Below are 26,051 nucleotides of genomic sequence, written 5' to 3' on the forward strand. Positions count from 1 at the left end.
GCCCACTCCAGATTCCGCAATGCAAATACGCCTGTGTGCGTTCAGCCGAAGTCTTGAGATGCCTTTGGGAACTTTATTTAATTCAAACATAGTTTTGGCAAGCAAACACAAATTAGGAGTCTAAGTAATAAAATGGCGCATTCTGAGGAACTTATTAAAAATAAAAACTTTATTAGGCCCCGTGCACACGGGCGAAAATTCTGTGGCGGGATTTCCCACAGAATTTCCGCCCATGCCCGACTGCATAGGATTGCATTAGAAAGCGCAATCCTATGCACACGGCCGTGATTTGTTGGCTTGAAAACACACGCAGAAAGCAAATCGCGGCATGCTCTATTTCTGTGCGGGTCTCGCAGAGGCCCGCACAGAAATGTCAGTAGTGCCGGACCGGCTCCGCTCTGCACATGCGCTGGCTGGCTGGGTGAGCCGCAGGCTTCTGCAGGGGCATGAGACCGCATCCCGCTGCGAGAATTCTCACAGCAGGATCCGACCCGGCTGTCTGCAGGCGGTCTTAGGCTGACTTTCCACAGGCGGGATGGAATATCGCGAGCGATATTCCGCTGCAGGTGAGCACTAATGTCACCGTGATGTTCCGCGATTAACCTATTTTACCTTTGGCTGCACTTTCCATAGTTATCCAATGGAAAGTGTGTCATGTGTGCTCCATGTGTGATTTATCGCTGCGGATCATGCTATGACAAATCGCCCGTGGACAGCCAGCCTGCAGCTTTTTTTTTTTTTTTACACGGGAGATAAAATCGTGTTAGGCGAGAATGAGTAAAAGAAAAAAGCTGAATACCGAAACCAATGACTTTCAATGGTTTCCTCCACATTAGCGATGTTTTCACTAATACGAGGTTACGATTTTTAATTTATCTCCCATGTTTCCCTATGGAGCTTCCTTTTTATTGCATCGCAACGCACGGACTTGTGTTTTTTTTTTTTTTGTGCAGTGTGTCTTTTAAAGCTTTATTGACTCTCGCAATAAAAAAAATTGCGCAGTTTATAACAAGTGGTAGTGAAAAAGCATCGCTGCTGCTCAAAAATCGCAGGAACAAAGATGTGGTTTTATCGTGGTAAAATCGCGATCACCTGTGTGAAACTAGCCTCAGCGTGCTGTGAGAGGGAGTGAAGACGGCATTTCAATGGTTTCATTCTCATTTGCGATGTTTTCACGCCTGCGATGCTGCGATCTCCAGTCTCTGCTGTGGCAGGGGATTCCTTTATCCCTGCGGGGAGTCCCCTCATCACTGGACACCCTGCCTGCTGCTGTCACAGGAACCGCAATGTTTTCAATGGGGCTATTGAAACCACTGGGAGAAGATTGTGATCCCCTGCTGCAGCTGTGACAGCAGCGGTCTCCTCCTTCATCCAGGGGTTTCATCTTATTTTCAACGGGGCTGGCTGCATTGAAAACATAGTGAGAACATCGCGATTTCTGTGACAGCAGCGGCAGAGTGTTCGGTGATGTGAGGACTCCCCGCAGGGACGAAGGAATCCCCTACCACAACTGTCAGGGATGAAGATTCCCCTGCCACAGCTGTCACAGCAGCAGCAGGAGATCGCAATGTCCTCCCACCAGTGTGCAGGATCCCATAGGAATATGAAATATAGCAGAAATGTCATTAAAGGATATTGGGTGATTACCTTCCCATATATCTGAGACTAAAATGACCCTTGCAGTGATCCAGTCACTAATTGAGATATCTGGGATAATAAAGGGGATCACATGTAGAGGTAATTCAGGCAGACTGAAGGAATAGATTTGGACATGTGTTTCCATGCTGTGATCCCAGCTTCAGTTGTAACATAAGGAGATTTAGATACAGAAAGTCCTAGCGTTATTAGCCATAGTAAGCCATCGGCAAGTATAGTGTTCGGAAACCCCTTTTTTAACCCCTTAATGACATGGCCTATTTTGGCGTTGAGGACCAAGTGATTTTTTTCGTATTTTTCCATCTCCATTTTTCAAAAGCCATAACTTTTTTATTTTTCCGTGGACGCGGCCGTATAAGGGCTTGTTTTTTGCGTGGCGAGCTGTAGTTTTTATTGGTGCCACTTTTGGGTACGTAGACAATATCGTAAAATTTAAAAAAAATTTTTTTATGATAACATGGAGATAAACCGCATCAATTCTGCCATAGATTTCTTTTTCTTTTTTTTTACAGCGTTAATCATGCAGCATAAATGACACACAAAAATTTTTTCTGCGGGTCGGTACGGTTACAACGATACCAAAATTATTATTTTTTAGGTTTTTACACTTTTTTGCAATAAAACCCCCTTTTTTTTGGAAATCTTTTTTTTTTCTCTATAGTTGCATTCAAAGTCCTGTAACTTTTTTTTTTTTCTTATGTACGGAGCTCTATGAGGGCTTATTTTTTGTGAGACGAGCTGTAGTTTTTATTTGTACCATTTTGGTGAATGTACGGCTTTTTTGATCACTTTTATTGCACCTTTTGGGAGGCAAAATGCTAAAAATTAGCATTTTGCCTCTGTTTTTTGGCTTTTTTTTTTTTTACGCTTTTTGTTGTACAAAATGAAAAGTGTGTTCAACTTTTTGTACACGTCGTTACGGACGCGTCAATACCCAATATGTGGGGTTTTCATTTTTTTCCCCTTTTTTTATGCTAATATTAGAAAAAGCATAAAAAAAGGGTTTTTTTACATTTTTTTTTTTTACATTTTTCTTTTCTTTTTTTTAAACTATTTGAGTCCCTCCTGAGGGACTTGCAGCAGTATGCCTATGATCGCTGTGATAAGGCATGGCAGAGCTACTGCTCTCCCATGCCTTATCGCCTATACAGCGATTATAGGCACAGGCAATACAGGACGCCAGTGTCTGGCGTCCTGTTGCCATGGCGACAGGCCGGGCTCTCGCGATGACATCGTGAAAGCCGGCCGGAGACACAGAGGGATTGCGATCCCTCTGTGAACTCTTTCCCTGCCGCGATCTACTTAGATCGCGGCAGGGAAGGGGTTAACAGCGGGGCGGCGCATCTCTGATGCCCCCCCGCTGTTGCAGCGGGACGCCGGCTGTGAGTGACAGCCGGCTCCCGCTGCGGGATCTTATGTGATCCTGCGCTATCCCCAGGATGTACCGGTACGTCCTGTTGCGGGAAGTACCAGGCTCCCAGGACGTAACGGTACGTCCTGGAGCGGGAAGGGGTTAAAGTTCACCCAATTCTTCGTGGCGGTATTGGCTTTCCACTGTCTGTCTTGATTAATGTGGTCACATAATAGTAATAAGAAACATGCAGTAAGCGTAAGGCTGCCTGTACATGGGCGGGTTTGAATTGCTTTCCCCGCGGCAATAGCGTTGCTATGAAGAGCGTTTTCCCCCTGTCCACGAGCAAAGAATCATTGCAATTCTCCGTTCACGGCCGGCAATTTGCAGCATGCCACAAATTTACCGCGATTCTCTGCAGATAGGCTGACAGTGGAGATCCGTCTGCCGGCTCCTTCTCCCGGGCGGCGGTATCCCACAGCTGATCTCCGCAACGCCCGTGGACAGGCAGCCTAATCCGCCTTTATGGATGGAAAATACAAAGTATGGGCTGCCACACGGGGGCGTTGTGCTTCCCAAACGTTTCTTAAGAACTTTTTTTTTGTAGTTTATAGAGGTGAGACACTTAGGCCTCATGTCCACGGGGAAAATCAGGCCCGCTATGGATTCTCCATGAAGAATCCGTAGCGGGTCCCTCCTGCCCCGCGGACATGATGCTAAAAAATCAGAATAAACTTACCCGCAGTGGTCCGTGCGTGTCTTCCTTCCGTCGCGGCCGGATCTTCTTTCTTCGGCCCGGCGGGTATGCTCGGCACATCGGCTGCGTGCCGCACGCATGCGCCGGGCACATCTGCCGGGCCAAAGAAAGAAGTTTCCGGCCGCGAAGGAAGGATGACCTGCATCGCCCGGAGCAGGTGAGTTTAATTCAGGCACGGGTCTCCTGCGGATCCAGACTTCTTCCATAGGCTTCAATAGAAGCCTGCGGGAGCCGTCCCCGCGGGAGATCCGCGCCTGAATGGAGCATGGTCCGGAATTTTTTCCTGCATGCCGGACCCGCGTCTGCAGGGAAATATGACATCCGCATGTATTTAATTACCTGCGAGTGTCTAATGCATCCCTATGGGGTACGGATCCACGTGCAGGAAAAACGCTGCGGATTTAAAATCCGAATTTGCCCGTGGACATGAGGCCTTAGCACCTTGATGCTTGCTATTCTGCCATCCCATGATGCCTCGTATTTGGAAAAATTGGTTAAATTGTGATCAGTAACTTGAAGTAATGGAATATTGGAATGTATTTCAGTTGTGTGATATCCATACCAGTATCAGCTCTGACAGTATCAGCCTTCGTGTTCTTTGGCGGTCAGGTCTTCTTTTGCCACTGATCTGTCCAAGCATTATAGACTTTTCTAGTGACTCTGCTCGCATTACATGGCCAAAATACGTGAGCCTGAATCTGGTCATCTTGCCTTCCAGTGATATATCGGCTCTTATACCATTCAGCACTATAATGGAATATAATTATTCACAAATTGTGTATGGGATCGGAAGAACAGTTGTAATCCCTAAATAGGTAAGCGAGTCAGATACCCGGAGAAATGAGAATTTGCCTTTAAAGTGGAAACAGAGTCGGGTGTATACATAACTAATAGTTGAGGTTTAGCTCGTAATAATAGATGCTGCTAAATGTATTTAGTTTTTCTAGCACTGCAGGTAATGAATATTTCGGGCTGGTAAGGGCTGTAGTTATGTCATCCGCAAACAAACCAATTGTGTTTTCTTTCCCCTATAGTAATCCTTACCCATTCCGCTAAGGCCCCAATGACCAGAGTAAATATTAAAGGTGATAATAGACATCCTTTCCAATTCCCATTGGAGATATTAAATGTTTTAGCGGTGTTTCCAGCGTTACCGCTCTCGGTCGTGGCATACAAATGAATATCATTTGGGAGATGTGATCTTAACTCGTTCTTGTCTTCGATCTGCAGCTGCTAAGCTTATACAGTGTCCCCTAATATAATAGGAATGCACCGTATTGTGGTGGCTGTATTTCAGGCATGCAGTTGTTATGAAAGAATCAAGTAATGACGTTTTGGTCAAGTACTTAGAGGAATGTAAAACGTAATTGTTCGGTTTCCAAGGAATTGTAGGAAGGTTATTATATGTTTCAGAAATAATTAAAGTGATTTGGCACGTGGTCAAACAAAGTAATTATACCAATTTTAAAAGTTATTACAACAGATCAGCGAAGAACATGTCTATGCGAGTGTAGGAGTGCGGAAAAAAAGGTGTTACTTTTTTATGATGCAACCTCCATACATAAAGAATAGAGATGAGCGAGTGTACTCTCTAAGGCAAATTACTCATGCGAGTATTGCCTTTAGCGAGTACCTGCCCGCTTGTCTCAAAAGATTCGGGTGCTGGCGGGGCTGAGCGGTGAGTTGCGGGAGTGAGCAGGGAGGAGCGGGGGGGGGGGGGAGAGAGAGAGATCCGCCCCCCCCCCCCCTTCCCCCCCCACACATACACTCCTGTTCCTCCCCACTCTCCCCCGCCGGCACCCGAATCTTTTCAGACGTGCGGGCAGGTACTCGCAAAAGGCAATACTCGCTCGAGTAATTTGCCTTAGCGAGTACGCTCGCTCATTTATAATAAAGAACATTTTTTAAAGTGTTACTTAATATAAATCTGTGGGTTTATCCCTCAAGCAGAGTCTAGAGATGGCCACATAACTCTGTTAAAATCTCCTGCAATCAGGGCAGACCCATTCTTATAATGGTGGGTTGTTTTTAAAGAAAAAAGCATGATAAAACTTAGTTTGTTCTGTTTGGGGCATAAATGACTCCTATAGTATAATTTATTTAAGATAATCTTCCCAGTGGGTCTATAAAGGTCTGAATTGAAGGAAAAGCTGAAGTATTTTTCACCACAATGACTCCATTTTTGTTAATTGCTGGAGCAGCAAGAATAGATGGGAAATTTTTGTCTTAACCAGAAAAATGTCTGCTTGAGGCCGCCTGCACACGAGCGTTCCGGATTCCACTCGCGGATTTTCACGCGCGTATGGTACCTAAGGGCTCATGTCCACGGGCAAAATATGATTTAAGATCCGCAGCGGATCTCCCGCATGCGGATCCGCATCCCATAGGGATGCATTGACCACCCGCGGGTAGATAAATACCCGCGGATCGTCAATAAAAGGGATTTAAAAAAAAATGGAGCATGGAAAAATCCGGACCATGCTCCATTTTCGTGCGGGTCTCCCGCGGGGACGGCTCCCGCGGGCTTCTATTGAAGCCTATGGAAGCCGTCCGGATCCGCGGGAGACCTAAAATAGGAATTTAAAGTATTTACCATCCGGCGCGGGCGGAGAAGATCAGCTGTTCCTCACGGCCGCATCTTCCTTGCTTCGGCTCGGCGGATGTGCCCGGCGCATGCGCGCGGCACGTCGGCGACGTGCCGGCGACGTGCCGCCGGCGTCAGGAATTCATCCGCCGGCCGAAAATGAAGATCCGGCCGTGAGGAACAGCTGATCTTCTCCGCCCGCGCCGGATGGTAAATACTTTTAAATTCTTATTTTCGGCGCTCATGTCCGCGGGGCAGGAGGGACCCGCTGCAGATTCTACATGTAGAATCTGCAGCGGATCTGATTTTCCCCGTGGACATGAGGCCTAAATGTGCTTGCGGATAGGTGCGGATGCGTGAAAAATCACGCGCGGATATACGCGGATGTGTTGCGGAAAAAAACGCGCAGAAAAATCCGGAAGACACCCTTATTGTAAACCCAACCCCTAGGGAACTGCCCATTCCCTGGAAAACAGCTTAAAAACCAACACCCAGACTCCGTTTTGTCCCTCTTGCTTGTGTGAGACTGTTAAATTATTCTGGCAACATGCTTTCACCCGGTGAGCAGATGTCTTTATGGGCATGGTTGATCCATGTAACTTTTTTCGGACGTACTGCGGTAACGGAGGAGGAAGAGCCCCCCAGGAAAAAAAGGAGGTACTGGGTGCACCCTGGCTGGTGTCTGCTGGCTGCTCTCTGGTAGATGAGGGGACTGAAAGGACAGATCTGCAGTTGAAATGTGCCTGTGAAGCTCTGTGCTGTGTGTTGGGACGCCTCCTACCATGCCTACTTCCTGTAGTCATAGCAACCAGTGACTCCATCCGCAGCTGCACTCCGGATGTACTGCGTGAAAAAACGCACCCATTCACTTGTATTGGAGGCTTCACGCGCATGATCCGACCAAAATTAGAACAGGTCGCAGATTTTTTCACTCGCGTGAAAAAACACGATACACATCCGTCCGTCTGGGGACAACTGCGGATCCTCATAGGAGTATATTGGCTGCGGTCTGGGGCGGATTATGTGCCTAAAATCACGCGCTTGAAATTCTGCTCGTGTGCAGGCACCCTGATTAAGGTGGGGATTCTTGTAAGTACAAGATGTTTGCATTCAAGGCTTTTTGACTCTTTCCAGAGTCCTTTTACACTGAGTGAGATTATGTGAAAGACCATTTGAATGAAAGCTGAATAAAACAACAATAAATGATATTATAAGGTAAGAAATAGTTATGCATGTATTACAACCCACACAAATGGAAACAAGTCTATGGCCACTAACTGATGTAAATTTTATATCCTTTAAGGGGTTGATTTGGTCACCCATTCCTCTTTTACTCTTGTAGCTTGCATCCTCTAGGTGAGTTTGGAACAGTAGTGAGTCCCCAGTCCTGGAGAAGCTCTGCCAGCTTGGCAGGAGAGTCAAAAACTAGTTACTTTCGTTACTAATTTTAAAGGAACCCCCATTTGTAGGAGATATCGTTGGCACGAAGAATTTTCGTGACAGTAGTAATTTTGTGACATCTTGCTAGAGTGTCCGCTGCTAGATCAGTAAACATGGAAATGTCTTTAAATCTGTCTGGAATGCAGATTCAGGTTTTGATATTTGGTGCGCTCTATTAAGAGATCAATTTGAGGTGTCTCTGGAAGGACCGCAACAAAGAAACCTGTATGATATTCTACAAGCTGCTCTGCTTTAAGTGTATTGGGTCTAATGCAGAATTGCACTTTGTTAAGGCGAGACCGATCTTCCACATCTGCCACTTTCACTTTCGGTGAGTCTTGCAGAGTTCAGCTTCTTGTTTGCTCTCCCTATGATATAGGATGATTAGAAGAGATAAGTGATTCTGTCACCGGGGCCGCAGAGCCAGTGAATGCGCCCCTTACGCCATGTGCTGCAGGCCACGCCCACTTTATGATTTTTATTTCGTAAGGTTATTGTGTGAAAATTGATAAGGCGTTTTACTGCTGCAGTCAAAGGTCACGCATGTTCAACTGCTGTTCTTATTATACTCCGGAGATAATCTAAATCATTGCTGCTGATATTGAACTTTTTTCTCTTTTTTTATCTAGTGAGTCGGATGTAATAAAAGGTTTTTATTGATAATTAACTGGCCTTTCCGGTAGCCTGTAGCAAAACCTGGCAGCAAAGATATGGAGTTGTGTAAAAACCCTTGAATGACTAAAGTAGGGGGCCCTAAACATTGCAAACTCCAAGGGGCTCATGCCCACGGCCGTATACGTAAATAGGTGCATGTACTATGCAGCGTTTTATCACTGTGCGAGCCCGCTATCGCTGCGTAGGGCAGTGATTGTGCACTGTGCGTGACAGCGTATCTCACCCACTTTGTCATGCGCAGTGCAGCTGGTTTTTTAAATTTTATTTTTTAATCTCTCTTAGTGGCATTGCGTATTAAACGCCGCACATACGCAACGTATTGTGAATGTATAGCGGTTTATACGCTCCCATAGAGAACAATAGCGTTGTACATGCGTTATACACGGTAAAATGGAACATGCTTAGTTCTTTTTTTACGTGTGTATTGTATGCAGTAGAAAAAAAAACAGCTATTTTGAGTGGGTCAACTTAAAATCCATGTATTTCCATTGATTCCATTCAACATGTTCTACATACGCGTACATCATGCGCATAATACGTTCATGTGAATGAGACCAAAGTATGATTTGGGGATTTAATGTGTACTTGCTTTTCAGATGACTTGGGCCACTCTCGCACTTGCCCTTTTTTAACGCAATTACCGAGCCATTTTGAACTCTGCGGTATAACTCTCCCATTGATTTCAATGGGTCCTTGCAAGCATGCACTCAAACACAGCGTTTTCTAACGCCACAATTTTGGAGCGCTGCCTGCTCTATTTTGCCACGTTTCCACGCTTTTGAAGAGCGATAAGATCGCAGTGTTTTGCTGATGCTGTGTGGGAGGGTGGCGTTATAGAAGGCGTAGTACAAGTGCTCCGCTATTTCTATAATCCCCATTAGAGTAGGGGCACTAAATGGGGTAAATGGAGTGGCACTACGCATGCACAACCACCTCTCTGTTCAATCTCCTCCTCACTGCAGGGAGTCCAGGGAGACCACGGTGAAGAGGGGAGAGGGACACAAGAGTCCTGTTCTTGGGGTGTGTGGAGTTCCCAGCAATGAGCTTCTCACTGATCTGACTTGTCATCTATGCTGTGGATACCCCTTGAGAACACGGCCTATTTTGGCTATAAAGACGCAACGATTTGGGGGGGGGGGGGGGGAATTTTCATCTGCACTTTTCAAAAGCCATATTTGTCCATCAACATGGCTATGCGAGGGCTTGCTTTTAGTGGTAACATTTTTTGGTACACATAATTTATTCTAAAAATGTTATAGATTTTCTTTTCTTTTTTTATTTTGAATTTTTTTTGGAGGACAGTAAGAGAAAACGCATCAATTCTGCCTTTTTTTTTTCTTTTTTGAGTGACTAGCTGTAGTTTTTATTGGTACCATTTTGGGGTACCCATGTTTTTGTGCTGTTGTGTTTTTTGTTTTTTTTTGTTTTTTTTTTATAACTTGTATTGCTTTTTTATTTCCCTATAGTCTTCACGACAGCATTGGTTGAGATTATCTTCCCCTGATAGGGCAAGAATCATGCCGAAAAGTTTAACCCCCCACAACCTTCCTCAGTATTCGTCCTGTCCTGTCAGTGGAAAGGACTGCCGAGAAGAGGAGTGGAGATGTTTTTCCTGGCCTTGTACATGAAATGGATCGGAGGGCTTATTTATGAAGGATCCCTCCCTGCGAGTGTTGCCTTTGGTCGGCTGTGAAATCTTTGCATGGAGTCTTGGTCATCTGCACGTCTAAGCAGCAACAGACAATGAATCCAATATATGATAAGATTGCCAGCTTCTACACAAGATTATCTCTTTTAAATCTTTATTTCAAGTAATCGGACACATGTTAAAAGATGCATGTCTCTGCTAACAAGTAGCTACAGATGGCAGATGGATCCGTGCAGCAATCTCTGAGGCCTATAAAGTACTAAGTTCCAAAGAATTTAAAAGCTCATTCCACAAGGGCAATGGCGTCGTCTTCCTTGGACCAACTATGCGGGGCCGCAGTGTGTAAAAATCCACACACATTTATCAAGCATTATAGATTAGATATTCGGCCTTCAGATGTAAGGTCCTGACTGCCGTAGTGCTGCCCTGAGATATTTTGTTTCTCTGGTATTTCTCCACTGGTGCTGTTGTGGAGACCATAGGGAAAGTTAGATTAGACTTACCGGTAATCCATTTTTCAGGAAGTCTCCACGACAGCACCCGTATAATTTAACGATTTTTCTTCAGTTTTTTCTTTTCTAATTTTTCCAAGATGAGGAACATACAATTAATTTAGGTATACAGTTCTACCCCTGACAGATTTTTTTTTTTTTCATTATAAATACTGAGGAAGGGGGGAGCCTTCAAACTTCTCGGTATGCTTTCTGTCCTATCAGGGGAAGATCATCTCAACTGGTGCTGTTGTGGAGACTCCCCGATAAAAGGATTACCGGTAAATCTAATCTAACTTTTAGGCAAAATAAGAGATCTCACGCCATCCACTGGATGTAAATTTACGCCATGTTTGCATTAAAGGGCTAAGAGACACCTGTGAAGATGCCTGTTGAAAAGTTTTCCTTGAACTCCATATCTAATTGTGTGCAACATGCGACAAAGGTTTCTATCTGTGATTCATTATTCTTATCTCTAGATGTGGGTTGGCAACCAACCCATTCACTGAAAGCGAAAGTCAGTCATACAGCAAACACCCAGGCAATGCATATTCATATCCGTGATGTCCAACTTGCTGGTCATCTTCCGTCTCCATGGGGTGCAGCTGCCTTTCCGAAGATATTAATTGGGCAAGCTGCATCAGGTTAGGTCCCATAAACTCCAATGAGATCATCTGAAATTTCATTAACTTTTCTCAATTTAATATATAATGTTCTGTAGTGTTCTCTAGCTTTTCATGGAGATGAGCTGGAGAACTGACTCGTGGTGCTATGGTGTGACTGTAGTATTAGGATGAACCTTGTTGTACAGTCAGTGTGGCCAACATCAATCGGCTTACAATATCCGCTAATCATCCACTTGGATGTTTGACTGGTAACTGGTTGCTAAATTCTCTTTTGATAGGACAAACTTGAATAAAAAGAAAATCAATGTAATATTTCTATTTCTTATCAAATGTCATTACCGGACTGCAGACTTACAGTATGGCAGCAAAGCAAGTAGGTGATTTATGCATTAGACGTTAAAAAGCACACATTAAACCTTTAGAAAGCACACAGCTCTATGCATTGCTCAGTGGTTTGGGTCGGTACTCCAGGCCAAGTACCATTCATTTATCATACGATAAATGCAGTACCAAACCAGACCACTGAGCAATGTACAGAGCTGAGTCTTATGGTAAATGATTGGGACTCGGCCTGCGGTACCAACCTAAGCCACTGCGCAGCGTACAGAGCTGTGTGCTTTCTCCAGCAAAACTGCTAGAAGTGGGCCAACCGCTTTAAAACATACATTAGATCACCCACCCAACGTAACCATCTGGCATACTTCTGCACTTGTGAGCTGTTTCTGCACTTGGGTGGTACAGTTAGCAAGACACCATACCACACCCAGAGGGTATCACACACAGTGAATTAATTAGAATTGGACTTGTGCATGATGATGTATGGTTGTCATGGCAGCTTTATTGCCCTATGTGTAGGAGTGTCTCACCACGCCAGATGATTGGGCAGGAGATCGAAAGTGTAGGTACACTTTTTAAGGAGCCTTGGTCGCTCCCACTTTTCTGACAAATACCTAGGCATTGAGCAGCTTGAATCATTACTTGAAATTAATATTTATCAGTGGGCCAGAAGAGCCAGCTGTAGAGGTCTCCATCATTCAGGGTCAATGGTTGATGTCATGTTTGATTAACATTGAGCGGTGGAGACTGCCTTACCAACACTTCTGGCTCTGTCAACTACACTTAGTGAGCCAGAGGATCAGCTGATCCCAAGAGGAAGACCGCAGCTGATCAACTGTTGGTGACCTATCCTGAGGAGAAGTCATCAGTAGTAAATGCTAGTAAAACCCCCTTTAAAAGGGTTTACCGATAATTATAAGTTGAATATGCTATCAGTGGTCTAATTGGTGGCGGTCCGTCCTGCTACGGATGCCTGAAATGAAGCGCAGGGTCCTCTTCAACGTTTTGCCAAAACAGTCACAAATACTAATGGTAAATCTAATACTTTCATCCTCGGTAAATAAGGCTGGGTTTATATCTACATTTGGGTTTCAGTTTTTCCATTCCGTCGTGGAAGCAGGAAAACCATGCCAGGTCCATTCTATGGTGGAAATGAATGGTGCCCAATGAACTAGAATGGTGTTCTCCAGATGTCCGTTATGCCATCTGGTATTTTCATTAACAAAATAGCACAGCATCCTGCAATACTTAATCTAGTATTTTGTAACCGATTTGTGCTTGAAGCAGGGTCTTCAACTCGGATGTTAAGAGAGCCTTAGCTTGTAAGAGAGAAGCAACGAACAGAGCAGAAAAGGGGAATCCACAGCACAAGTGTGATACAACCCTGAAGTGCATATATCTGAAGTTTTCGCACAATGCCCCGAATGGAAGGTGAAATAAAAGTGCTTCATGGCAAAAATATACACATAAGAAATGTATATATAAAAACAATCCACAAACGTGCTGATCCTATGGCTGTGACCTCTAATAATACAGTCAAGTAGACTAAACTATTATTCAACCATTAGGGCAGAAATCATCTGCCAAGATGGAGCCATTGCTTGAATTTGCTATGGGAGAAAACCTCACCCATGTCGTTTTGCAAGAGAATACATTTTGCAAAGTTCACGGTGACCTATGGTTCAAGTGTCGGGCCTACTTACATTGTTGCTCCCCCTCTGAGATGCATAAAAGAAGATATTAAGGAACAACGTAAATATTGCATATTTCTTATGTTCCCGTTTTTGTTTCTTTCAGAACAACTTAATCGGTTTGCTGGATTCGGCATTGGACTTGCAAGGTATGTGCATTGGAGACTTTATGGCTTTTTGAATATTTGGGGTATAATACACTGAACGATAACTGTTTTAGGAACAGCTTGCATGTAACCTCTTGTGACTAGTAACTCTTTAGCATGTGATGGCGGCGTCAGGATCTGCTCTTAGATAATTTGCTGACCTCTCCTCTGTGCAGCAGAAGACCACGTTTCGCAGTAATCGGTAATGACTTGAGTGACTTTGACCATGCGCAGATTGTTGGTTCTTGGAGGCTTGGTGCCAGTATTTCTGAAACGGTCACATTTTTTAGCTGTTCCCAAACTGTGGTATTAAGAGTGTTCCAAGACTGGTTGAACCATGGACAGATATCCAACTGAAGATGACACAGTGGCAGACCACATGTGGTTGATCCTAGAGGTGAGTGTTGGCTGGCACGTCTAGGATCTCAATAACAACATGCTACAGTGGACCAGCTGACCCAGCAACAGTGGGTAAATTGGACAAACTTTCACAATGACCATGTGGCGTACCTTGTGTTCACTGGAGGTCAATAATCAAAGATCACCAAGGGTGCACCTGATTACCACACATCATTGCCAACAACACCTCACGTGGGCACAGTAAAGATGTTAATGGACCTTGGATACATGGCAAAAGGTTATCCCATTTCCTGCTGAGCCATACAGATGGCCATGTCCTTGTCTGTCATAAAAGGCATGAAGTCGTATCCCATGGATGCATTGTTTAGGTTTGACAGGCTGGTGGGGGTTGGTGTCATCTGGGGAGGATTTTCATAGCCTGGCCTAGGACAGTTTGTCATCGTACCACATCCTTAAGTGGTGAATGCTATAGGGACCATCTGCACCAATATTTTCAGGAAGTCGTCATTCCACGATGCCATCTTTTAGCAGGTCAACTCTGTGTCATTGAGCTGACACATTATTGGGATGCGGTTGGAGGAACACAACAATGAATTCTCCACGCTGCCCCCAAATCACTGGACTGTAACCCCATTGAACATGTTTGTGTTATGCCAAAAAGGGCTATGAGATCTGCTTTCACTTATCCAAAAAATGTGCACCAACTGACGAAGCTGCTGCAGCGGGCATGGGTTGAGTTGAGCATGGAGGATGTTCGACACTTTGTCGAATCTATTCTACGATGTCTAAAAGTCGTGATCGCCCCAAAAAAGTGGACCAACCTGTTATTGAGTCGGTGTTCCTAATGTAGTTATCGTTCAGTGTAGTTTTTATTTACTCCAAAAGCTAAACCTCTAGATGGACATTCAGATACAGCTGAGCCTGTTGCTTGGTGCGACTTACTGGGATATGTTATCTGTGGCTGGTCACAACATGTAAGCCTTATCATGGGTCATTAATTGAATTATTGCCCTGTTCATATGAAAATATGCAGACAACTATTCCGAAGATGTGATTCTCTTCTTTGTTTCTGTACTGTATATTATCACAAATGACCTAGCCACGCCTATAGCCAAGCTTCACCCTCCACTTTCCCGTCCTTTTCAGTATGGTTTTACTACTTAGTTTATTTTGTGCTTATTTGCAGAATTTGCTCTGGTTGATAGCTGTGTTTCCTTAACCATATATTTTCCATTGTTCAAGTCTCTTTACAGAGAATGTATTGGCTCACCCCTGTATTGTCCTGCGACGACAATGTCAGGTAAAAGCTTTTATTTATTCTTTTTATTTTTTTTAAATAAATTAAAGAAATTGTCCAGATGTAAACTATTTATGGCCTATCCACATGTCATCAGTAGCATATCTGCAAAGGTCTTTCCCCCCCCCCCCCCCCCCCGGAGCCCCTGCCAATCAGTTGTTCTCTGGGCTAGTGTGCTAGTGCACTGAGCTGATTTCTGCTGAAAGCAGACTGCTCCGTTTTCACAGCAGTGGGCAAGCTTGGTATTGCATTCATTCAATGGGAACTTCACCTGCAATACCAAGCCTGGCCACTGCAGTGATAACGGGAACTTGCTACTTCCTGCAGAAAACTAGCCCAGTACTCAAGCACACTGGCCTAAAGAACAGCTGATCGGCAGCAGTGCTAGTGCATTCTAATATATTAATAGCCTATCTTGGGATAGACCATTAATGGTTTACTAAATGACATACGCCTTTAACTTTGGGGCATGTTTGATGGCCCATAGTTTTCTTTTAATTTGTTTACAGTATTTTAAAAGGGATTTTAACAAGTTGAATATTTGATTTAAGATTGGTCATCAAAATCAGAGCCGAGGAGTCAAACACTTGAAACCTGCACCAATCAGCTGTATGAAAGGCTGTAGCATTCGGGCGAGCGCCATGGCCTCCTTACTGCATACCATACCGGGTGTAGCGCTGTACTTGTCGTAGCGGTGGTGCACAGTATAGCAGATCACTCTCATTCACTAAAATTGAGCTGCATTTAGGCTACGTGACGAATGTCACTGTGCGCCTCTGAGTGCAGCCGCCTCTTCAAACGGTTGATCGATGGGCATCTGATATTGATGATCTATCCTGAGGTTAGGTTATCTACATTTGAGTGCAGGAAAACCCCTTTAAGGCATTAAATAATATCCTGATCTGAATGGGATTGTAAGATATAGTACAAAAGCATCCGTTATTGCTGCTCAGTTGTGCAGATGTGTCCATGCGTACCTATTGTTAAAGGGAACCGGTCACCTCTATACCGTACCATAAACTAAGCTATGGTACTGTTAAGGGAGGTGATTGGGAGCCGAGTGATGATCCCATGGTGGCCTCCTCCTCTGTAGATCGCACGGCGCACAGAAATCTGACTTTGTGCGTGCAGTGTCCCATAGACTTGTAGTTTCTGGTGCTGTAGGGAGGTGACGGGTTCCTTTTAAGGACTCTGATGGTATAAACAATATACATACTTGCACCATCCAGTAACATACAAGCCTATATGTTTAAAATGACCCTCTGGTCCCAGACAAACAAAGATGGCTGCACCAATTCTCATGATGCACACTGCATTGATAGTACATCGGTAGCCAGACACTACACACTGCTCTGATTGGCCAGTACTGCATTCAGGGAGCAGTTCTCTATACATTACACATATATAAGTATGTATGTATGTATGTATATATATAATATGTAATATTATGGCAAAACTGATGATTCCAGTGTGTTTGAGTAAATTCTAGCCAAGAGTGATTATATTACATGACCCGCTTCTCATTAAAAAAAAATCTGACCAGAATTCAAAATGGCCACCAAGGATGTCACCACTGCTAACACCACCCAAAAAATGCAGTCTCCCTACCAATGAATACTTTTAACAATGGGAAGTCCACTTTGTCATTACCACACCAGCTGAATGTGTGTCCAGAATTTTGCCTCACAAATTTTTTATTTATTTTATATATATATATATACACTAACTAACTATAAAAAAAACAGTGGGGCAAAGGTCTGAACACACACATTTCACTGAAGTAATAAGTAAAAATATATATGTATCTATGTGAATAGAGCCTTAATTCGTTTTTGCAATGATTTCTTTATTAACTATGTTGCAAAGACTTTTTCATTGTATGTTTATTTTTAGGTGAACTACCATGCAAGGAACTACCACTTGTCCCCATTTAGCATTGTGAACATTATGTATAGTTTTACAAAGACACAGGTATGTGCAGTAACTTCCTTTTAAATATAATTTTATTGGATTTTTTTATATATTTTTTTTGTAGATCTGTTTTTTTTTTTATTACAATGTGCTTTATTCTGATTCTGCTCCTATTGTATTTTCATGTTTTTTTGTTTGACCAACTTTACAAATAACTTGAATCATTTTCTCATACTGATCTTCAGTTAGAGAGTTTTGCATAATTCATAATGATTCAGAGCTGTATGAAGCATAATTCTGAATTTACTTTGGAGTCAAGTACTGAAAGACACATCCCTAATAGTGTAGCTGATATCCTGTAATGCAAATGTTGTGCCTTACATAGTGTTAAAAGGATAGAGATTCTGCAAGGAACAGATGTTACTGCTCAGTTTAGATGCCGAAAAGGCGTTTGATTGCTTAAAGGGGTTATCCCACAAACGGGTCTTAATAAGTTGTAATTAAAAATGGATATTGACAATAGACATAATTGAGCCAAAATGCAGAGGTCAGAAGTACCACCCCCCCCCCCCCCCCCCCAAATGCTACAAATATTACCAGCCTCATGGTCCTGTGGCCTATGTCTTCCTATAGATCATACTCGGCAGGATGCGCATATGTAGTTAATCCAGCTTCCCTCACTGCAGGGAGCATATTGTATCTGCTACTAATGTATGGCTGTGTTTTGCCAACTGGAAAATAACAAGTTTGGATACGGCTTTAAAGAATAAATAACTTTGTTTAAATAAAGCGAAGTTAGAATGGCCAACTATATTACCACCAGAGACTGCTACTAATAAACTGCAACTTTCTCCAAAATGACTGCACAGATATACAACAGACATATCACTGTAGTCAGTGTGACAGACTTATGGTGCTCTCTGCAAAAACATGGGGACCGATTCCCTTAAACTTGAGAAGGCTGTATCTCAATCTGCAGCTGCCAGTGGAGCATTCTAGACAGACGGCCAAGACCTTCAACAGCATTGGGTGAAAATTCTTATGGGCGGCATTGGTGGAGATGGGCTTTTGGTCCTACATTGATTTGTGTAGATTGAGTTGTTTTATTTTATGACAGGTAGTTCAGCCACCTTGGTTCTTCTCGCCATCTGAATTATGGTTTCCAGCAGCCCAAACACAGTTACACACTTCAGGTTTTTGAATGAGTTAGAACCGAAGGACAAGATTAATCAAGTATTGAGCTTTATTCCAAAAAGGGGTTAGGGAACATACTAAATCGACACAAAAGGGTTTTTAAATTAATAGAAAATACCAGTCTTACAAGGTTGATTTTTAAATAGTCTTGGTTGTGCAGAGCTTGCAGAAAAATGGGCAGTCCTGCATCAGATGCAATTCCTTGGTCTGACAGTTGGTGAGGGGACTAGTCTGACAATAATTACATCACCTGTGCAATACTGAGGAAATCCTGAAAACATGACCTATTAGGGGGTCCCTGAGGACTGGAGTTGCGAAACACTGTCTTGAATGACTCATAATCCCAGTTATCCATTTTTTCTTTGTCTCCACTTAGTAGCTGGAGGTCCCAGATAGCAAGTCTAGGGAATGTGTATTGGAAAAGCAGAAGGAATAGTGGTATCTCCTGTAACTTGCTAACTTTATCATGGGGCAAAGGGCATCCTGGTCTGTCACAAAAGAGCAGATGGGATCAAAAGTTCCCTGTACAGGTGTGAGAGGAAGTTTAATGAATATCGATGAAGCTCTGCTTGTGCCAGGATGCACAGTTTAACAGCTGCCTCATCCCACCCAGCTTTCCAGATGAAGACACTAGCTTACCTGCAAAGATGGGTGAACCTCCCAGTATCCCTTCATTACAAGCCCACTGACGTAATTTGTCCCCTTAGTCTGAATTTACCTGTGTAAAGGCATGATGGACAAGCCTGATTGTCCTGTTGATTAGTGCTTGTCTATCAGAGGAAATTCCTCAGTTTTAATGGACCCTCAGATATTCCTTGGCCTGGTTATGGATGAGTATTGCCATATTTGTCCTGTGAACAGATGCATAACCGTTTCTAGGCTCATGTCATAAAAACTGTGCCGACGTTTTGCATAATATTGCCCTATTGTCCCCTAAAGCAGCCTGTGTATGGATATCCATTTATATTTCACTGTCCTCATCCCTACCTATTAATTCAGAACAGTTGATGCCCTGACATTGCTGAACTTGGTTTCTTATAACACTAAGATTGTCTCTGTTCTTTCCTGCCATGTTCTTGGTCATTGCATAGGGTCCTCGGGCACTTTGGAAAGGAATGGGAAGCACTTTTGTTGTCCAAGGTATAACCCTTGGAGCAGAAGGAATCATCAGTGAGTGCACACCTCTGCCCAGGTAATAATCCAGCTTTATTTGTCTATTTTGGCTACCCCAAATGCAGAAAATCTTGTAGCACAACATGAGCCTCAAGGGTATTGGGTTCCAAAATGACAGCTGTTGCTTTGAAGACATACGAGGGGGTACCCAAAAAAAGCAGAAATTAATTTATTTAAAAAAAAAATCTCATCTGTCCGCTTTTAAGCTTCAGTCTCCTTCGAAGTACTCCCCATTTGAAGCCATAAATGTGTTCAAATGTTTTTTGCCGCTACTCAAAGCATTTTTTAAACTCGTCGTTATTGACGTCTTTTAGTACTTGTACCGTTTTTTTTATTTCACCTTTTCAGCATAAGCAAAACGTTTTCCTTTGAAGTCTCTTATCCCGAGGAGATAAGAGAAAGTCGCGCGGAGGGAGATCTGATGAATACGGAGGATGATGCAAGGGTGTCATGTCATTTCTCGGCAAAAATGTCTTAACCCTCTGCATCTGTGCGGACAGGTGTGTTGTCACAATGAAGAACCATCACCTGTTTCCCGGGCGGTTTTCTCCATGTATTGTGACATTTCACCTCATTTGAAACAGGAGAACTACTCTTAATCTTGTTTTACTCACTTCCTTATAGACTCTTTGTAGTATAACAATCATGTCTGTCGCTTTTTTCCCTAAAGGAAACACAATTTCCCTTTCGGCGCGTTGTTGGTATCAATTGGCCAGCACAAACTAGGCGGAAAACTCAACAACATGTTAAAAATTAAATTGCTGGAGCCGAACACAATCCTCCTTGATGTCGGCTGGCACACCGCTTCAGAAGGGTTCCGCAGACTTTCACCTAGAACAGAAGCCTGGACTATTAACCCCCAACCACCTGTTTTTTTTGGGAGTACCCCCTTGTATTTACAGCAGCCCCCACCCAGATTTCCTAAAGCATAAGCTGAAAATTTGTCACGAATATCCAGGATCCAGGACAGACGGTGCGATAAACCTTCGAATGCAATTTGCATTTATGTGTGCAGATTAATTTAAATACCACATAAATACAATTTCCCCCCAAAAGTAAGCCCTACCCCCAGTTTCAGGGGAGGCTTGAAATATAAGCCCTCCCTCGAAAATAAGGCCAAGCCAAAGTACATGGGAAAAAAATCAATCCTCACCTGTCCCTCACGATGGTCCCCCAGTGCTGCGGCAAGCTGCCATGTCCTCTGCGCTGATAAATCGTCTTCTTTCTGGTGACCAGTCTTTGAATACCCCAACTCCAGCTAAGCGAGCGCTGTGATTGGATCGAGCAACAGCCACGTCCCTTTTGACTAGCCCCGTTCACCTTTCATAAAAGTGGCCAGGCCAATGCAGAGACCGCTACATTAAACCTCACATAAATTGTAACAGAGCCTATATCAGTGATGGCGAACCTTTTAGGGACCGAGTGCCCAAACTACAACCCAAAACCCACTTATGTATCGCAAAGTGCCAACATGTCAGGGGGCGGGGCTTATCACGACATATGATTTTACCCCCGTCGTTCTAAAAAGGACAGGGCTGCTTCAAAATAGACATTGTGCAGATTCTGACTGCTTTTTGGACGCGGAAATACTGCAGAATGTCCTCAGCGGAAATTTATGTGGAAAATTATGCAGCATTTCTGCATCTAAAAAGTAGTCAAAATCTGCACCCTGTCTATTTTGAAAGAGCCCTGCCCATTTCTACCGCATGTAAACATACCCCAGCGATAATAGTGACCCCCCCCCCCCCCAGCAGTAATAGTGACACCCCTCCATTAGTAATAAGAGTGACATACCCCAGCGGTCCCCCAGCAGTAATAATGCCCGCTCCCCCCCCCCTCAGCGGTTCCCACAGCAGTCATAATACCCCCCCAGTGGTCCACCAGCAGTCACAATGCCACCCCAGCTGTTCGCCAGCAATAATAATGCCCCCCTCCCCCCAAGCAGTTCCCCCAGCAGTCATAATGCCTCCCCCCCAACGATTCTCCCAGCAGTCAAGCCTCCCCTCCCCCGCCAGCGATTCTCCCAGCAGTCAGAATGTCTCCCATCCCCTCCCAGCAATTCTTCCAGCAGTCAGAATGTCTCCCATCCCCCCCCTCAGCGATACGCCCAACAGTCAGAATTCCTCCCATCCCCCCCCCAGCGATACTCCCAGCAGTCAATGTCTCACATCCCCCCCCCCCCCCAGCGATACTCCCAGCAGTCAGAATATCTCCCATCCCCCCCCCCAGCAATTCTCCCAGCAGTCAGAATGTCTCCCATTCCCCCCCCCCAGCAATTCTCCCAGCAGTCAGAATGTCTCCCATCCCCTCCCAGCAATTCTTCCAGCAGTCAGAATGTCTCCCATTCCCCCCCCCCCCCTCAGCGATACTCCCAACAGTCAGAATTCCTCCCATCCCCCCCCCCAGCGATACTCCCAGCAGTCAATGTCTCACATCCCCCCCAGCGATACTCCCAGCAGTCAGAATGTCTCACATCCCCCCCCCCTCCAGCGATTCTCCCAGCAGTCAGAATATCTCCCATCCCCCCAGCAATTCTCCCAGCAGTCAGAATGTCTCCCATCCCCCCCCCCCAGCAATTCTCCCAGCAGTCAGAATGTCTCCTCCTCCCCCCCCCCCCCCCCCTGTCGTCGATTCTCCCAGCAGTCAGAATACCCACCCCCTGCCCCACATACTTACCCCTCCTCCTCGTGGGAGCGCCGCTCCTCTCCTGCCTGATCCCAGGTGCATACTGAAGGCAGTGTGCTGCTGTTGGATGCCTTCTCCCCCTGCTCAAAGTAGGAGACGTCGGGGGACGGGGTAGGAGGATCCTAGCTGCACACTGACTCACAGTGTGCGCCGGGATCAGCACAGAAAGCAGCGCTGAGTGAATGTCAGCAGGGGAGCCGCGACCCCTGCAGGCATTCACTAAGGTGGTGAGCGGCCGATGGCGGCGCGTGCCAGCAGGGAGGGCTCTGCGTGCCGCCTCTGGCACGCGTGCCATAGGTTCGCCACCACTGGCCTATATGGTCTGTGTGCTTTTACTTCTTTACAGTTGCGAATTGGTATGCATATGTCAATATCATTGTTGTTACTTTCAGTTCTTATGTCAATAACATATGCAAATTCTGTGTGCGCCATTTCAGAGCTGGTATTTATACTGTCTAATAGGCAGTGCAAGTATAGACTAGAGAGGCTTACAATGTGCCAGTTGATGTGTTGTCTAACTTTATACTATCTATTAGGACTCATGCACACGGGGAAAATTGGGCAGCGGATTCCGCGCTTGTCGGCATGCGCAGACGATCCGCTGCTCAATGTGCCCATTGATGTGTGTGGAGATTCCTCACTCCGTGCACACCAGCGGATTTTATTTGCAGCCGCTCCATGCCGAAATAAAATATCAGCATGCTCTATTTTTAGAGTGGATATGCAGGGACGGCTTCCATTGAAGCCAGTGAAAGCCGACCCTCCCGCGGTACTTCTGCAATGAGCATTACAGAAGTGTCGTGGATCTGCGTCATTGCCTTGGCGACAACATGGGGTCCTCTGTACTGTGCATGTGTTCCGGGGCGCCGGTGGCACATTCGCATACAGAAAGAAGAAGAATTCTGACAGGTATGCAGGGTCGCAGGCAGCGGGCATGGGAGGATTCCGTGCGGGATTTCCCACACGGAATCTGTGCGTGCCTGTGTGCATGAGGCCTTACAAAAATCGTGCCAAAATTTGGCACAAGTTTTGGCACACAATGTTGGATTTAAGCCATACGCAATCTACGCCCCTTTGTTAGACAAGCATTAAAAAGTGTTTGAAAGTGTCTAAAAACACATAATTTATGGTGCAAGCCATGTAAGACCACTTTCTGGCGCAATATGCACCAGCACACTAACGTTTCTCCAATAGTAAGTCTCCCATTGTCTTTTTTTCCATTCTGTCAAGCCCTATCTGGATTGACCTGTGTGCCCTATGGAGATGAGCTGATTCATAGTTCCTTTGTGGTTTTATTTATTACATCACCAGCTACAGGCTTTTTGAGTTGTGCAGATCATGTTTTTAAATGTGTACTAATAAAGGAGGACTGCTTTTACTTTTCCTCTACTGGTGCTTTATAGTTGTCAATAGATGCCATATGATTTTGGTGGGAAAGCCCCTTTAATGGCCATTTGACTAAGGCCTTATTCACATTTGTAGATTTAGGTCAGTACTTTGTATCTGGTCAAAACCAGGAATATAAAGAGAAGCTAAAATGGAACCGTTTGTTCCTGTTTGTTGTAGGCTGGGGTTTAGCTTACAAATACTGTCGTAGGATACTGACCGACTAGATGCAAGTGTGAATGAGGCTTTACAGTGAAGAGCTGGAGTTAAATGTCCTTTTCTGATGATACAGCTGGCCAAGAAGTCTAATTTCAGATGTCAGTTCTTCTTACGCAGAACTACGTTTTTATATGGTGTTTTACGTTGTCTTTTTGTTTTGTTTCAGTAAACTTTTTGTATAGTTAACTTTGGGCAGTCATGTGTGCGTCAGACTAATCTTGTAGATGATCCTCTAGAACACTACAGTGAAATGCTATGATAGGATGCAACTGTTTTGTATTTACTATATTAGAATTGTTTTATTTATGTTTGTCTTCATTTGAGTTTCCTAGTTAGTTTCGTCAGTGTATATAAGCTGGTGATTATACTGACCTTTCTGAGAAAATGACCTGAATAACCTTATTTTATTGTTTTAGGGAACTTACTCATAAGTGGAGTCCCAGGCAAATAGCAGGGCATATTCTTCTTAAAGGGTAAGTCTTTCTAGGTTTCCTGAGCAGCTCTGCATTTTTTTGCTTTCTGTATTTTTATGCCTTTTTTTGACATGCCTGATTCTTGTGTTTTGCAGCTTAGTCTATGTAATTGTTACTCCATTCTATTCAGCAAGCCTGATTGAAACTGTACAGGTAAGCACACTCCTTACCCAAGGAGGCAGTAAATATATAACATTTTTGGGGGAGATTTATGAAGGTAAAACGGGTGTAAAGTCACAAAATAGGGTGCAAACGCTGCATGCACAAAAATATTGTGACTTTTTGTGGTTTATTCCTGCCCACATAATTTCTCCAAAAAAGACGTAGCCACGTCAGACTATCACAATTATGTATCATTTACACAGGAAGTCTACTCTAACCCCTGGCGAGTGTAGGTGCAGGGATTGCTTGAGATGTGCCAAGTATGTTGAAAGCCCATACATTGGACAGATCTTGAGTTAGCAGGGATTGAACGAAGACTGGTGTTTTAAACACGGGTCTTAATAAATCTCCCTTTTATGCCTTCCCACCATCCAGTGTCAAAGGGGTTTAAGAGTAATGCTAAAAAAGCACAGACAGTAGGGAATGGTTAAATATATATATTAAAAAGTCCTACTTTCAGTTCTAAACCAGTGCTGCCACTCCCATTCTCGCCATTGGTCTTTGTTTATAAACTGTAGCAGTCACATGTCCTGTACGTACACGTGATTGCCTCAGCCAATCACTGGCCTCAGCAGTCACAAGCCGTATACTGTTCAGAACATTGTACCACTAACCATTGTAAACAGACTCATGAAGAGGAGGACAAGAGTGATGACAATGGACCGGTGGGGAGGAGGGAAGAACAGCGAACATGAGTTCGTTTACTTTTAACCTTTCCATACCTTCTGTTCTTTTTTTTTTTTTTTTCTTAAACTCAAAAAAAACCCTTTTTAATGTAAAAATGTACAAGAAAAAATGTAATACAGCAATCTGCCGTATATTCTGTAGTTCAAAAATAGGATTTAGACAGACAGACATTTTTTTTAACGTGACAGCATACACCGGTTGAATACTGTCTGCACACTTGGTCTTTCGATTTTGTCATAGCTCTTGTATGCAGTGTGTAGAATGCCTTGGGGTGAGGTGGGACAGGAAGGATTTAATGTGAAGCGTTAAGCATTTGTGCTGAAATGGCAAGTTGGGTGACAATTCATTTGTTTCCAAAGGAATGTAATATGAGGATGGAGTTTTAAAGGGGTGTTATCACCACAATTGATATTTTACAATGGCTGCATGTCCATTCTGGACCACTTCGGGGATCTTTTTCCCTGGTGTCTGAGGTTCTGCATTCTGCATCTTGCCTACTGGTTGTAAATTGCAGCTGCATGTTTGTATTCATTCCATGTAATATCGCTACCGCAATTCCAGATTCAGCCCGCGGGGGTCATTTCCAAGCAGTAGTAGCGCTGGCTTCTATGTCAGCTACTTCCGCTCTGGCTCTGCAGCCAGCACATGCATGCTCAAAAATAGACAGCCAACACTTCCGGCAAAGGCAGTGCACCAACCTCACTAGTGACGTGGTGTCAACTGCCCGAGTCAGAAGTAGAAGGGAGTCGGCGTGACGTCAGCGGATCCGCAAAAACTGCAGTGATTTGGGTCACGTCTTACAAATGCCAGAAAGTAGAAGAATATTGAACACTGATACATTAAAGGGGTTGTCTCGCGGCAGCAAGTGGGGTTATACACTTCTGTATGGCCATATTAATGCACTTTGTAATATACATCGTGCATTAAATATGAGCCATACAGAAGTTATTCACTTACCTGCTCCGTTGCTAGCGTCCCCGTCGCCATGGTTCCGTCTAATTTCGGTGTCGTCTTGCCTTTTTAGACGCGCTTGCGCAGATCCGTCTTCTTCCTTCTTCTCCCTTCGGCTCCGCTCGGCAGCATCGGCATTTTGGCTCCGCCCC

The 26,051-nt window shown here is 44.3% G+C and overlaps 1 protein-coding gene across 1 annotated transcript in view; it reads left to right on the forward strand.

The window, feature by feature from the left end:
- Positions 1-26,051, forward strand: part of SLC25A46 (solute carrier family 25 member 46) — a 31,490-nt gene that overhangs the window by 1,775 nt on the left and 3,664 nt on the right. The window contains exons 2-7 of the mRNA XM_066603050.1: positions 13,362-13,404; positions 15,004-15,061; positions 16,952-17,029; positions 19,255-19,355; positions 24,043-24,099; positions 24,195-24,252. Of these exons, the coding sequence (XP_066459147.1) occupies positions 13,362-13,404; positions 15,004-15,061; positions 16,952-17,029; positions 19,255-19,355; positions 24,043-24,099; positions 24,195-24,252 (395 nt within the window). The remainder of the gene's footprint in view (positions 1-13,361; positions 13,405-15,003; positions 15,062-16,951; positions 17,030-19,254; positions 19,356-24,042; positions 24,100-24,194; positions 24,253-26,051) is intronic.

This window comes from Eleutherodactylus coqui, chromosome 5 (genome assembly GCF_035609145.1).
Source record: "Eleutherodactylus coqui strain aEleCoq1 chromosome 5, aEleCoq1.hap1, whole genome shotgun sequence".
NCBI lineage: Eukaryota > Metazoa > Chordata > Amphibia > Anura > Eleutherodactylidae > Eleutherodactylus > Eleutherodactylus coqui.